Below are 15,083 nucleotides of genomic sequence, written 5' to 3'. Positions count from 1 at the left end.
GGGGGGGGGGGGGGTAAAGACAATCTACGGGGAACAACCAGCCGCAAAAGAGATGTTTGCCATCAAAGAAGTGATTTCGGTATCAACACTCATAACATCGAAGGAACCAAATTTGAACGCGAACCTAGAGGCCAAATAGCAATTAGCGAACCGGCCGCGATCCGATCGGATAAGCAAAAGACTTATGAAAATAACGATTACGGGGTTCCCCGATCTTTTATAATGCTCAATGACTCCGACGCAACCAAATCAACGGTCGAAGAACTGGAACAAGTTATATTGATCGAGCATCTGTTCAATCGGAAGGTATACCTGGGCTCGGGATTAAATCCCGAGCTTAGGAAAATTTTTATTCAATTTCTTATAGTTAACATAGATTGTTTTGCTTGGTCCCATCTTGATATGACAGAGATCCCACCAGAGATAGCCACTCACAAGTAAGCCTGGACCCGAAAATCAATCCGGTCAAGCAAAAGAGGAGGCCCCTGTCCAAAGTAAAACATGCTTTCATCAAGGACGAGGTATCTAAACTCCTTAAAATAGGGTCCATTTAGGAGTTTAAATACCCGGAATGGTTAGCAAACGTAGTGGTAGTCCCAAAAAAGGGAACAAACATAGAATGTGTGTAGATTATAAATATTTAAATAAGGCATGTCCGAAAGACTATTTCCCTTTGACCAATATCGATCGCACGATCGATGCCACGACCGGCCACGAGATCCTCAATTTTCTCGATGCCTATTTCGGGTATAACCAAATACGGATGAACCCGGATGACCAGGAAAAAACTTCCTCATCACTAAATACGGCATATACTGCTATAACGTAATGCCATTCGGATTAAAAAAACGCCGGTGCCACTTATCAACATCTAGTAAATCGGATGTTAGAGGAAAAATAGGAAAAACGATGGAAGTTTACATCGATAATATGTTAGTTAAGTCCCTGCGGGCAGAGGACCATTTAAAGCATTTGTAGGAAACCTTCAATATATTGAAGAAGTACAACATGAAGTTGAATTCAGAAAAATATGCTTTCGGAGTCGGATTAGGTAAATTTCTCGGGTTCACGGTATCCAACCGAGGAATCGAGATTAACCCCGATAAGATCAAAGCTATCAAGGATATCACGGTAGTGGATAACGTGAAGGCCGTGCAAAGGCTAACCGGGCGCATTACCGCCCTGGGGCGATTTATCTCGAGTTCCTCCGATAAGAGCCATCAATTTTTCTCGTTACTAAAGAAGAACAACTTCACATGGACCCCGGAGTGCCAACGGGCCTTGGAAGAACATAAGCAATATCTATCGAGCCCACCACTACTTTACAAGCCGAAGGCAGACGAACAATTATACTTGTATTATGCAGTATCGGAGATAGCGGTAAGTGGAGTCCTAGTTTGGGAAGAACAAGGTACATAATTTCCAATTTATTATGTTAGCAGGACCTTAGGTGAGGCCGAAGCTAGATATCCTCACCTAGAAAATTGGCGCTCACTTTTCTAAGCGCCTCTAGGAAACTGAAACAGTATTTTCAATGCCATCCTCTGTGTGTTGTGAAAACTTACCTGTTGCGAAATATCATGCATAAACTCGAACTCTCGGGACGATTGGCCAAATGGAGCATGGAAATCAGCGGGTACGATATTGAATATCGACCCCGGACAGCCATTACGTCTCAAATTTTGGCAGATTCGTGGCCGACTTTACGCCGGCCCTAATACCCGAGGTCAAAAAAGAGTTGTTGGTTAATTTGGGGACGTCTTCGAGAATTTAGACCCTGATTCGGCGCTGTTGAGCTTCATTGAACAAGCAGAGCGCTTCTACCTCTTTCATTTTAGCTTGGTCCTCTTCGGTCACCAAGCATTGAAGGTAACTAGCAATCCCCACCGGGGTAGAAAGAACCCGGGCATCCTCCGGAATGGACATAAAAATTGCCCGTCTCTGAGTAGGATCAACACTTAGAGCTGGGAACTGATCCACTAATTTTGGGCTTGAAGAAGACCCACCAGCTCTTGGGGACGGTGTCTTTTTTGGTACCGTAAGTCACCCAATCCGGTGACATCCTCCGAGGCGGTAGAATCCAGACCATCGAAGAAGTTGTGGAGAGAGTCTGCTGCTCCTTGGGCCCCTTCGCCGAGGTTACCTTTCAGTGTCTAGGCCTCGTTTATCATAGAATCGGTAAACAAAGGCGACCTAGAGAGATCGATCAATCCAAGCGCCTCCTTAGGCACATTATCGTCTGACCGAGAAGTACCGGCCATAGTCTCTTTGTCAACCTCCCCAGCTCGGAGCGAAACGGTCTCGACCCTCCCTGGTTCGGAGGCTTCGGTCGCTGCTTCTTCTACGGCCTCCAAGGCTTGAGGCAGTTCAGAACCTTTTCTCACAAGGGCCACCAGATTAGAATCTTCTTCTTCTTCTTCTTCTTCTTCTTTGGACTCATCTCTCAACCGATGTACCAAGTCCGATGGGAGTACTCGGGCGTTGGCATCTTTAAGTTTGCGCGCCAGCCGCTTCCTCAGTCTCTTCTTTTTAGGGCTCGAGGGACTCAGAGCTTTTCTTCTTTTCTTCTCTCTATCCTGCTTCAGAGCAGGGGGATCAGCGTATATGTCGTCATCAGCTGATGGAGGCCTCATTTCGACAACTTTTGGTAAACCTGCAAAAAGAAAGTACAACAATTCAGAGATCGGTGGAGTGAAATTAAGATCAAATATGTTATTAAGGAAACATTCTCACCATGATTATGGGCCTCCCATCGGCCCTTCGAGAGCTCACGCCATAATCGCTCGGAGTAAGGTCTTTGTGTTGCAATATCCTCGACCCACTCCTTGAGTCGAGGGACAGCATTCGGCATATGGGCAACAACTGCATCATCACATAACATCTATGAGAAGGGAGAGAAAATAAAAGCAATAAAAGAAACCTTGAAGGCGAAATTATACTTACGTTTCATATTCCATTTCTCAAGAAATGGCATGTCCGCAACTGGGATTAAGTCCGAGGTCCTCACTCGAACGAATCGACCCAACCAGCCCCAGTCCCGATCCTCGTCGATGCTCGAGAATAAGGCCTTAGTGGCTCGACGTGCGAGCTTAATTAACCCCCCTCGGTAAAGTCGAGGGCTATACAGGCGCATGAGGTGGTCGATGGTAAATGGACACCCCTCAACCTTGCTCACAACGAAACGAAACAGAATAATGATCCTCCAAAATGAAGAAAGAATTTTCCCAAGCGTCACCTCATACCTTTTGCAAAAGGCTATGATAACTAGGTCTAAAGGACCCAACGTGAAGGGGTAAGTGTAAACACTTAAAAAACTCTCCACGTGGGTGGTGATCGATTCCTCGGGGGTAGGGACCACTACGAGTTTATCCACCCAGTTGCAGTCCTCTTTGACCTTATCGAGGACACTGGCAGTAATCGTACATAAGTACCTCGAGACCGGCTCGCACCGACCCGGTGCCATGGTGGTCTTCTCAACCTTGAAGTCAGCCCCGGCCGGGCACCCCACAGGGACGTACAACTTCAGAGAGAGTTCTGGTAGCGATTCCTCAATAGCAGCAGGCGGAACGTTCTCAGATGGTTTCGAGGAAGAAGGTTTTTCCTTTTAAGGAACGGATTTTGAAGTCTTTGCCATTTTTATAAACAGTAGAGAAAAGAAAGTGTTGGTAAAGGAAGAGGCGAGCTTAGCAGATAACTTATGTAAATTTTCAAAGAACTAGAAAAGAAGAAGTTTTGAGGCTAAGCTGGAAAACCAGAAGATGAAGGTGATGAAGCTTTCTTAAGAACACAAGAAGAGTTTGAAGGTAAAGGTTCTAATGAATGGGTTGAACGATATTTATAGTTTTCTCAAAGTAGCGGTTCGCATCTCGAAGTGGCCGACCGTTAACTGACACACATTTAATGCCTTGAAGACTGGACCAATAGGATGTTTCAGTTACCTTTTGTCGCTTACGTCATGATTTATCGAGGTAAAAACCGAGGACTCATATCGTTTCTCGTCGCTTACTCTCCAAAAAATGAGGGGACTATCTGTATACGGGTAAAACCGAGCTCGATGCTCGATTGAGCATCTGAAACGGTAGGATAGGGTCGACACACTATGATTGGGTAGAAATCAAAGTTACGGGTGAAATCGAGCTCGTTGTTTAAATTCGATTTGATGTCCATCATGGTTAGCCAAAATCGGAATATGATACTATCGGACTCAAAAGCATCGTCAAAACCAGCCATCGAGATCATCAGATTTGCCCTCGAGTTTATCGAAGGCATAACCGGTCCTGTTTCTAACGGCCTTGAAGAAAGGCTTTGCCAACTCATCCGACAGGGGTCCGTAATTCTCGCCATTAACTAATCATTATGGAAGAAATCACGGAATTAGTCAAAAAAGGAGCCAACGATCTTCAAAATCAAGGACTCATGTTTCTTATAAAATAATTTCTTAAAAGGTAGATCTCCCTCAATATATAGAGGGGACTGAGTAATTCATAAGGACACATTGTAACATATATCAAAGAGCAATATACTGTTATTTCTAACTTTGTCACAATTCATTTTACTTTGGCATTCACAATAACATTTCTAGCTAAAGGGAGATTAGCCTCACAAGGCTAAAGATTGCTCAATTTGCATAGGTTGCATTTATCTTTCTATTGTTTACTTCCACGTTAATCTGATTTCTCACTTTGTATCAAGTTATATTATGTATCCTTCAAATCGCGTATAAATTCAATTGTTATCCAATTTTGAGGGTAAACAAGTTGCCAATGAAATTGTTCTGTAATAGTAAAGCTACAATTCAAATTGCAACAAACTCTATATATGAAGAAAGAACCAAGCACATAAAGATCGATTGTCATTTTGTTAGGGGAAGATACAAGAGGGTTTGATTCGAACACGTCATATTTCCACAGATATGCAGTTGGCAGATATCCTTACCAAAGAATCGGGGAAGACACAACATGACTTCTTGTTGTCCAAGCTGGGACTGCTCAACCCCTTCTACTACACAGCTTGAGGGGGAGTGATAACAGCAATGATGATGTAGCAATCCGTTAGTGCAGTTAGTTACTTGTATAGAGCAGTTAGAATGTTAATTATAAAATTAGCTAGTTGGTAGTTAGTGACATTATGGACAACTGTATATAACAGAGCATTGACAACTCATTTATAATATAACGAAGATATTTTCCAATTCTCTCTATCCTTCTCTGATTCCTCTTGATTCTTGCATCTCGAAGCTTCCATGGCTTCCACTTAACAGTATGCTCCACTTTCAGCTTTGGGGGGAAAGAATCCATTGGCCCCAGCAGCATCTTTTAACCTTGTCCAATATATGGAAGACATTAGCTGGTGAATGGCCTCCAGAAAAGCTTGTGCATGTTGTGGAGAAACTTCAATATCGTACTCATGGTCAAGATGGAGTAGCAATTCGTGTTTTTGGATCTTTTATAGTTGGGAACCAATTCCTCATATGTGGAGATGGTATGCAAGTTGTGGGTCTGTCAAATTTATAAGCTCTCTCTATTTATATACCCAGCAAACGGATGGGGACCTTTCAGGAGCAATTTATTGTAGAGAAGGCGAACATCATTGGCCATTATTTCATAACTAAGCAAGAAATTTTCATAGAACTCTTCCTGCAAAACTCTTAAGATCGTGGAGGTGTAGTTCACTGTTCCTGTAAATGGAATAATGAGTTGAGAATCACGACGCCTACGTAAAACACACCAATTAGAATATGGGTTTTCACTATTAAAAAAAAATCATAATGCTTCAAATTAGGTCCTCTTTTTTATTCTTTCTAGTAGCCACCTCTTTTTACCTAATATTACTCTTTTTTATTTTTGTTTTAGCCTTCTTTTTGCTGAATTTTGTTTTACCCGCTCCCCTTTTTTTAATTTTTTTATTTTATTTTGCCTCATTCTCTATAGCAAGAGAAAAAAGAAACTCCAAAGTTGGATCCTTACTGACGACGAAAATTCACCTCGCCAGTTGTGTTTTTCATCATAGATTTACAGCATCGATAATATTAATATGAATTTTCCCATTAACTTTTTTTATCGCCATGTTCAATTAGTTGTACACTTATACATGCTGTTAGTTGTAAAAACGTCGAAAGATCTAAGCCCTCGCCAACCCAAAATCCTGAATACTGGTTAAAGGTATGTGTATGAAATGATGCTTTCCCGTACAGCTGAATATTGTTAAGTAATCTTGCTATCCTTTAGTGAATGTCCTCTCAATATATATATATATATATATATATATATATATATATATATATATATATATATAGCGTTGCGTTGAAAATGTAATCGCCGGAATATGTGTTTGGTGCAGTATGTCTCATACTTTAAAAAAATCGATAAATAACCAAAAAAAAAAACCAAAAAACCGACCAAACACAATATAAGCCGAAGCTATAAAAAACCGACTTAATTAGTTTGATTTGGTTTTAATATTTGAAAAACCCACTTATTTGGTTTGGTTTCTTTTTAGAGAAACCGATCCAAACTGAACCATCAGCGAAGCCATCAGCGATGACACAGTGGCATTCATAGCTAAAACTGAATCTTGCAAAAGGAAAATTTGATGAACATGCTTTACAGGTGTTAGTTAATTCTAAATTTGCTATCCAAGTCTCCCCAGAGATCATAATAATGAAATTATCTTGGAGGACTAAGTAGGTTTAGAACCCAGAGTTGGCTAATTCACAAAGCTAGAATAGGGTGAACTGATTTGCAGTATGAATCACAACTCTAATCGTCTGAATTCTGTGCCTGCAATCAAGGAATACTGCTTTTTCATCGACACAAAATTAACTTTTCAACCTGTTTAGCATTCACCCACCTAGAGTCATTTGACCTGTGCTTCGCCAAATCCACTCTTGAGGCTTTCACCATTGATGGTCGTGAAATCCAACAAAATTGACACATTTACCTTTGCTTGTGATCGAGCAGATGCTTTTCAGTTTCCAATCACAAACTACTGATGTAAATAGGGTTGCGTCATGTCATAAGGACCGTGTGAACCATAAGACATAGCTCCTTGACCATATTGGGTTGCATCAGCACTGACTTGAACCTGAAACATTACAGGGTTATTACAAATAGGACAGTGGTATTATAGCTCATTTAAAGTTTTCGCAAAGCTTAAGTTGCAATTACATGGCAACTTGCATGTGCTACTTTGTCCTCTTTGTAGGTTAGCAAGGGAAGTGCCTTGGATCAAAAGGGTGGAACCAACTAAATAATAGTTCCATCTAGTGGATTGGGATCCCATCCAGTAAAGTTTGCTTTAGTATTCTTCAATAGGGTGCTAATTTTTTGACATGTGTCCTCTTCACTAATCAATGGACAAGATCTCTTTAACTAAAAAAAACTAGTTTTACCATGGTTCTTTTTCTCCTTTCTCATGGCTAACGTCCCAAAGTCTCTCAGATATTCTTCTTTAACCCTTTTCAAACAGCCATCCTTGTTAATCCTTCGTCTTCTTCCTTTTTCTGTGGCCCTTTCATTGAAGAAAGAAACTTCTTTTTTTTCCTTCGTTGGCTTTTACTACTAGTATTTGTTTAACAGAATTGTAAACAGAAAATCAACATCAAGTAAAATCAGAAACGTCTTCCTCAAAAGTGGTGCAGATTGGAATGTAGATTGTAGAGTCTCCAACGAAATCAATTGCTAAATGTGGTTCCATGGAGAGTCGACTTGGAAATAACAATGAAAGACATGTTATTTGACAATTCTATTGGCAACACAGGAGAGTGCATCTACAATAAGAATTTGCTTCCAAATTAAAATTATTAAAGTAATATAATTATCCTTCTAGATTCTACAAAAAGGCTTTTAAAGTGACGATTTGGAAGGTCTGCAATTAGCTTTGCCTTTTATTTTTGGGTAATTAGAAGAATTTTATTTACCAAGTAATATTTACAAAGCATTCATAAAAAACAGCACATCCTTGACAGCCTCGGGTATTCAAACTTCATTCTAGTAAGCTCTAAACACTACACATGCAAAGAACGATGTCCTGAAAGGGTTTCTGGCGATTAAAGTAGGGCAAGCAGAAGAAGAGCAACAGAGATCTGTTATCTCTGTTTCAAGCAGAAGAGAAATATAACCATGGTTAAACTAGTTTTTTAATTAAAGAGATCTTGTCCATTGATTAGTTAGGAGGACACGTGTCAAAAAATTAGCACCCTATTGCAGAATACTGGAGCAAACTTTACTGGATGGGATCCCAACCCCAATCTAGTAGCCTATAAATTAGGAAATTCTCTACCAATTTTCACTTCTCCAGAGTGCGAAAGGTAAGCATGATATCATTATAAACATAGACGTCCACATCCACAGGATATGACGAGAACAAGCAATGATTTATTTTTTATTTTTTATTTTTTCTCAAAGCAACTATCACGAGTCAATAAGAATCATGAAAACTTTCCTCACGTAAAATCTTTTATGATGATCTGATTAACTGAGTTTTTCTAGATAAAGGATGATCTAACTACCTGATGCAAACTAGTGATATGAAGAAAAAGGACAAGAAGCCAAAAAAATAAAAGGCAAACAATTTTCATCAAGCAAACAATAATATATAGGAGCAATATATAAAGAATCCTTGGGAGCTTTTGCTTTTTGATGATAAAAGAAATTGTTTTTTTTTCTTCCCAAAGTGCATTCTTGTATTAGAACTTGGAAAACTTTCCTATCATTTCCCCAGAAATCATCTCCAGCATCGCCATCTTGACTTACACCTTCATCTACCAGGAAGCATATAAGCTAGCCTATCATATCTTGACAGTCCAATAGAAAAAAATAAAAAATGAAAAATGAGAGAGGAAAGAGGATATCATTGAATCCAGATGGAAAAAGCATAGAGTTTTAAAGTGAACAAGAAGGGAAATTCACTTATTCTGCCTATGCTAATTTAGCTCACGGCCAGGCAAAGGGCAAAGAGGAAGTTTACATGACAACATAGATTTAAACTGTTTGAAACATTAAAGGACAAGAAGGATCGGTCAACAATATGCAAACAGCAAATCTTAAGAGATCATCACATGTAGCATTCCATCTCATTTGCCACCCTAATAGATTTTTTATTAAGTTCTTTATGCAAAATTGTTACGGAAATCATAAAAACCAAAAGTCAAGAGAAGGTATAACCATTTGAAAATGTAATGCATATGCAATTACAAACCTGATGTACAGCATAAGGAGCAGGGTACAAAGTCCCTCCATAACCTGTTTCAGGATTTCCATAATTGGCAGAATACGTAAAACCTGGAAGGATAAATTCAAAATTCTATCTTAATTAGCTGAATGTACTATGAAGTAGATAATAATGATAAGCTCTACAGCAGGTGGAAACTGGTGGGTTTGTTTTCCACCAGGTGGAAACTGGTGGTTTGACTTACTTGGATTCGCTGCAGCAAACTGGTGGTTTGAATTACTTGGAGCCGCTGCTGCAGCAGCTGCGGCTGCTGCTCTTGCCCTCTTCTCTGCATTTGCAAGCTCAGCATGTAGGCTTTCAATTTCAGCAGTCATAGTAATCTTATGCTTCTCCATAGCTTGATTATATTCAAGGTTACTGGCATGCATCTTTTTTTCATAGTCAATAGCAGCTCTGTTCAAATTGACAGCAGAAAAAATTAAAAGTTCAAATATCAACAAGAGTATGAGAGCCCGAGAAGATATTAAGACCAATAAGCCAACAAAGGGGAAACACTTGAACTTATTTCATTACCTTGGTCAATCCAGCTAAAGTAGACAATAAATATAAATGGAAAAAGGCCAAAAGGCCCAAAACTGCCCCAGACCTTATTGGATTTGGTACAAAAATGTCCTCCATCCATCTATTGAGCCAAAATGACCCTGTTTTCTCTTTTGGCCCCAAAATGCCCTAAAAACTAAGGGACAATTTAAAACAAAACCAGAAAAGACTTGAATTTGGTAAAAGAATGCCCTCCGTTAACCACATATCAAATTATATGACCCACCCATCTCTAAATATCTAACCTACCTATAAGATCAAAACTTGAATTTAATAATAAAACTCCACATCCAATCTCTTTCCTTCTTTCCAATGAGTTTATCTTCTTCTTAGAAAAAAGTAAGTTCGAAATAATTATTTTCTTGGTTATTTGATGTTTAACACCCAGTAGCTGAGATTCCTCATCTCTAGTTCTAGAATTGCCAAAAGAAATTTTCAGCTACTTATATTTTCCACCAAAAAATATTAGTCTTGTGGGGTTTGTTCATTTACTTTTCTTTTTTAAACTTAATTGTTTTTTATAGTGTTTCTCTTGTTCTCTGTAGATAACTGGAATGTGTATTATATGAGTTTCTTGTAGTTATCATTATCATTTCATCTCTTTATATTTTGTATTGATTTTAAATTGGGTTTCTTGGCATGTTGTTCTATTTGGTTGTGTTGTTTTCCGTGCACAGTACATATTAGCTTTTTACATCGACTATCTACGCGCTTCAGTGAATTTCTCAGTTCTTAGCATCATTTGGTTTCTGTAGTACAATTGAATTTGAGTTCTCTTATTTTGGAATAATATTGTTGCAGTTTTGGAACCTTAGGTGTCAGTCTAGTGAATTTTAGTGGTTCTGGAGTTCATTGGACATTATAATCATAATTTTCACAATAAGAAATATAAGAAGAAGATCAAACTTACTTGAAATGAAGGAAATAGATCAAGTGCGGGGTTTTATTATTAAATTCAGGTTTGGATCTTACCGTAGGTTGGATTTTTAGGGATGAGTGGGTCATATAATTTGATATGTGGTTAATAGAGGACCTTTTTAATCAAATCCAATAGATCAGGGTCATATTTGAGCTTTTTCTGTTATGTTTTTAACGGCCCGTTAGTTTTTAGGGCATTTTGGGGCCAAAAGGAAACGCCAGGGGCATTTTTGGCTCAATAGGTGAACGAATGGCATTTTTGTATCAAATCCAAAAGGTCAGGGGCGGTTATGGCCATTTCCAAAAAAATCCATCTAGCTAAACATGGCAGCATAAGGTATTAAATTCCAACTAGCAGATAAACCATACAACTATTTTCAAAAGGTAAATCTGTGAGTGGTCACACGAACAGTTCAAACAGCTATGCAGGAACAAATGCAGACATGTGAGGAGAATGACCAAAATGGCAATATAAAGGCATCCATGTCACAGCACAGCTATTATACTTGTGTCTCATTTTTCCACTGTAATGCCATTAACATTGTAGAAATGCGACTTTGATGCATGATCAGTAGCTTGTCAAATGACGAATTTAAAATGCCTTTGAGCTGCAATATGCCATAAAAAAATGTCATCTCAAATCAAAATTTGGTTTTTCTTTTTTTGAGAATGAAATCAAAGTTTGGCTTTTCTTGCTTTCTTTTATGTTTTATTTTGTTTTACATGCAACGGAAGAAGGATTTAGAAGAAGAGAATCTCTGTCAACCCTCAGCTGAGGTGGAAAATTTGTTAAAAGGTTCTTATCATCACATCTCTCATTAATTGCAGAACCTTCCATTTCACCACTATGGCATCTGTTGTTTTTTTTCTTTCCTAAAATTTGTAAATGCAGCAACTCTTCACTTCTCTGAGACACACTAAGACAGCACTCAGGATTTTTTTTATCATGATAAACTATTTCTTCGGATAGCCGGTTGATTTACTGATGTAAACCTAGATGACTATATATTAGCTGTGTGTCTCATTTAAGATCTGTTTCTGCATCCATACTATCTTCCAGATTTCCATCTTTTTATCTCTTTATCACCGAGCTATCTTTTAGTTACTAAAGCACCCGTTTGTCCCATTGTAAGCATTTATATAAACTACAAAAAAATTATGATAATTGGGGCTACCAAAGCTGCGCAAGTCATGTTACTGAAATCATCCTGATGATTTAGGATATTGCATTGAGACATATCTTCTTCACATAGAGCACCCAAAGGCTCGACCTATTGGTTAATGAAGTGGGTGCAAACCTTGGAGACTACGGATTCAAATCCCAAAAGACAAAAAACACTAGGAAGCAGAGTTACTCCTGTTGGGGTAGAAAGTGCAGGTACCCGGTGGAGAAGTCATAGTGAGCAGGAGCTTGCCCGAGCACCACAGTTAAAGAAAAATAGGCATATCTTCTCCGTATAGGGAGCGCCAAATTAAACACTAAAAGAAAGATCACAATGAATACAAAGAATGTTTATATTGCTTGAATTGGGATATATAAGCGTGTTCCCTCGTTCAAATTCATCTATCTTTTTCTCTATACTGTGCGAATGTTCATTTGTCGTAAAAAAAACATGACATCATACAGGGCAAGAGGTGGTAGTAGGTTACCTTCCTCGTTGAACTTCCTTGCGCATGCTCTCAATTTCCGCTTTGATTACAGGAAACTGCTGCAACTCCGAACGAACCTTGACGAGATCATCCTCCATCTCCTGCAATTTGGCTGTCAGCTCTTTGCGGTCAGCATTTAGGTTCTGAATATCGGTCCTAACCCTAGCCATCTCTACGCTAAGCTCATCGACTGTATGGACTTCGCCCTCCATTCTCCGTGCCTTCTCGTAAATCTCACGCACTTCAGCATCCCTTTCCGCTTTGACCGTTGCAGCGGTGGAAGAGAGATGCCGGAGCTCCTGCTGGACGGCGTCGAGGTCCTGTTTAAGAGCGACGTGCGCGGAGGCGAGACGGTGGTTGTCGAGGAGCAGGGTTTCGATCTCGCGTTCCTGAGCCGCTTCCCGGTCATCAATTAAGACTGGCGGGTGAATACGGGCTTGACCGTGGGTTTGGGTTTCGGGTTGTGGAAAACGGCGGCGAGAATCGTCCGGCAGTTGTGCTGGATAAGGGGCGTGGCGGCGTTTGTTTTTTGTCATGTTCAAAGGCACAGATGGAATCCTCTGATTTCACACTACAAATAGTAAAAATTGCACCGGCATTTAACATGTACCCATTTTTTTTTAAACTTTTAACTTGTACTCACTTTATAAATAAATTGAGCCCCTTTCTCCTTCTCCATCTCCTCCTTCGTTTTCTTCTTCTTTTTTCTTCTGCTGCTGTTGGTGCTGCTATGGAACTTCAGTTCATCGGATGATTACCATAAATATGTTTATCAGATTATTTAAAAATAAAATATAAATAATTACGTAAGTTAGTAGACAATAATTTATGAATATTTCCACATACGTAAGTTAGTAGACAATGATAATTCTGTTCTTTACACGTTTATTGTTTCCAAAATTTATGATTTAGATATTGTTTGCAATCTGATTATTTATCTAGTATGTTAGAAAGCTTTTTCAAAAACATCAGCTTATATAGTACTGAAGATTTTACAAATGAACTAAATAACTTCAGCTCTAGAGCTAAAGTTCGATAGCTACAAAACAAAAACTTCAGCTCTAGAGCTGAATTCGCCAGTTACAAAAAAAAAACTTCAACTCTAGAGCTGAAGTTCGCCAGTTACAAAACAAAAACTTCAGCTCTAGAGCTGAAGTTCGCCAGTTACAAAAACAAAAACTTCAGCTTTAGAGCTGAAGTTCGCCAGTTACACAACAAAAACTTCAGCTCCAGCTCTAGAGCTGAAGTTCGCTAGTTACAAAAACAAAAACTTCAGCTCTAGAGCTGAAGTTCGCCAGTTACAAAAACAAAACCAGTTACAAAACAAAGTTCGCCAGTTACAAAACAAAAAGCAATTACAAACAAAAACTTCAGCAAATAGAGAACAAAACTTCAGCTACTATGCTTAAGTTTAGCAATTACAAACAAAAACTTCAGCACACTTGCTACTTCAGGCCCTTCTACTAGAATGCTGAAGTTTTGCGTGATTGCCTTTGCTACTTCAGCCCCGTACGCTGAAGTTATGCAAAAGAGCGGGTACGCTTGCAATCTTTTTTGCAAAGCGGGCACAAGTTAAAACGTGACACAAAAAGCGGGTATAAATGCAAATGCCCCCTACAAATAGGCTTTTAGCTTTCATTGCCGTGAATTGACTCGACCGGTTTTTCTTTCACTTCCTGAGCCTAAATTTACTTCGCCTTTTGATTTTGGTTTTTTTGGGGTAAACTAGTTTCAATAATTACAAATTTTTGTATACTAGTGTTAGACGCGTAGAGCTGTCAATATGGGCTGGGCCGGGCTAGCCCAGCCCAGCCCACTGGGCTTTATCAATTGATGGGCTGAGCTGGTCTAGCCCACCATTTTGATGGGCCTTATAATGGTCAGCCCACCCCAGCCCTTTGTGGGCCGCGGGCCCCCACAGGCCGGTCCATCATTTTTAAAAATATAATTTTATATTTTTTTTTAAGTTCTGACAAAAAAAAAGATAATTATTTAAAATTTAAAAAATATCTTATTGGAAAAAATTCGCAAAACTTAATTACTTTTTATATTGTTCCAACATATCACAATAAATACTAAAAAAAGGTAAAAGACAAGACTATATTTCATTCACTAAAAGTCAAAACTTAAAACAAACTATTCAAGAGAACGTTCATGATGCTTATGAGATATCCAACACATCATCTTCATCAAACACATTTGAATCCGCTTGTGACAAGGTTATCTTAACATCTTCACTTTCATCTACAATTCATATGCAATATTAATTTGTTAAATATTAAAAATAATTAAATTTTAAAAATTAATAATATTTAAATTTACATAAAAAATATTACAAGTTTGAGTTTGGGAAACCTGTGCAGCCAATTTCGAGTAGTAACAAGTGTTTGGACATTTTCATAATAAATGCAACTTCTGTACTTTGTAAAAACACGCCACCAATGCTAAATGTTGATTCCGATGCTACAATGGTAATAAGAATACTAAGTACATCGCGCACCATCATTAAAAGATCGGGATATTTTCTAGGATGATCCTTCCAATACATGACAACATCCATCTCTTGAAACTTCTCAAGATCAAGTTTTGGTTCCTCTTAGTAAAGATCCAATTCCGACTTTCCATCTCTAAAGGCAGTATACTTTTTATTTTTTATATATTTTAAATAAATATTTTATTAGGCCCACGGCCCGGCCCGGCTCGGCCCGCCCTCAGTCAAGCCTCACGGGTCACGGGCTTACTCG

The 15,083-nt window shown here is 38.9% G+C and overlaps 1 protein-coding gene and 1 pseudogene across 2 annotated transcripts; one reads left to right on the top strand and one right to left on the bottom strand.

Annotated features, from left to right (window-relative positions):
• LOC109230122 overlaps positions 1-5,847 on the top strand; it is a 25,760-nt pseudogene extending 19,913 nt beyond the window's left edge.
• On the bottom strand, positions 6,522-12,911 carry LOC109229248 (protein FLX-like 1). 2 transcript variants are annotated; one of them, XM_019394624.1, is made up of 4 exons: positions 12,340-12,911; positions 9,416-9,624; positions 9,199-9,281; positions 6,522-7,083 (listed from the first exon to the last, which is right to left on the bottom strand). In XM_019394624.1, the coding sequence occupies exons 1-4, from the start codon at positions 12,873-12,875 to the stop codon at positions 6,985-6,987; spliced, it is 927 nt and encodes a 308-aa protein (XP_019250169.1). In that variant the 5' UTR covers positions 12,876-12,911; the 3' UTR covers positions 6,522-6,984. The 2 variants fall into 2 exon arrangements, with proteins under 2 accessions (XP_019250169.1, XP_019250171.1); XM_019394626.1 differs by lacking the exon at positions 6,522-7,083 and adding an exon at positions 8,429-8,794 and having other exon boundaries at positions 12,340-12,907.

Source organism: Nicotiana attenuata, chromosome 7 (assembly GCF_001879085.1).
Source record: "Nicotiana attenuata strain UT chromosome 7, NIATTr2, whole genome shotgun sequence".
NCBI lineage: Eukaryota > Viridiplantae > Streptophyta > Magnoliopsida > Solanales > Solanaceae > Nicotiana > Nicotiana attenuata.
This window is presented reverse-complemented; position numbering and strand designations above follow the sequence as displayed.

Bases quoted from the DNA above. Each gene is read 5' to 3' on its own strand.
- LOC109229248 (XM_019394624.1), bottom strand. From the start codon at position 12,875: ATGACAAAAAACAAACGCCGCCACGCCCCTTATCCAGCACAACTGCCG. The intron at 9,625-12,339 runs GTAACCTACTAC...CAATTTGAACAG, and splicing joins AAGGAAGTTCAACGAGGAAG to AGCTGCTATTGACTATGAAA. The intron at 9,282-9,415 runs GTAAGTCAAACC...TTATCCTTCCAG, and splicing joins GTTTGCTGCAGCGAATCCAA to GTTTTACGTATTCTGCCAAT.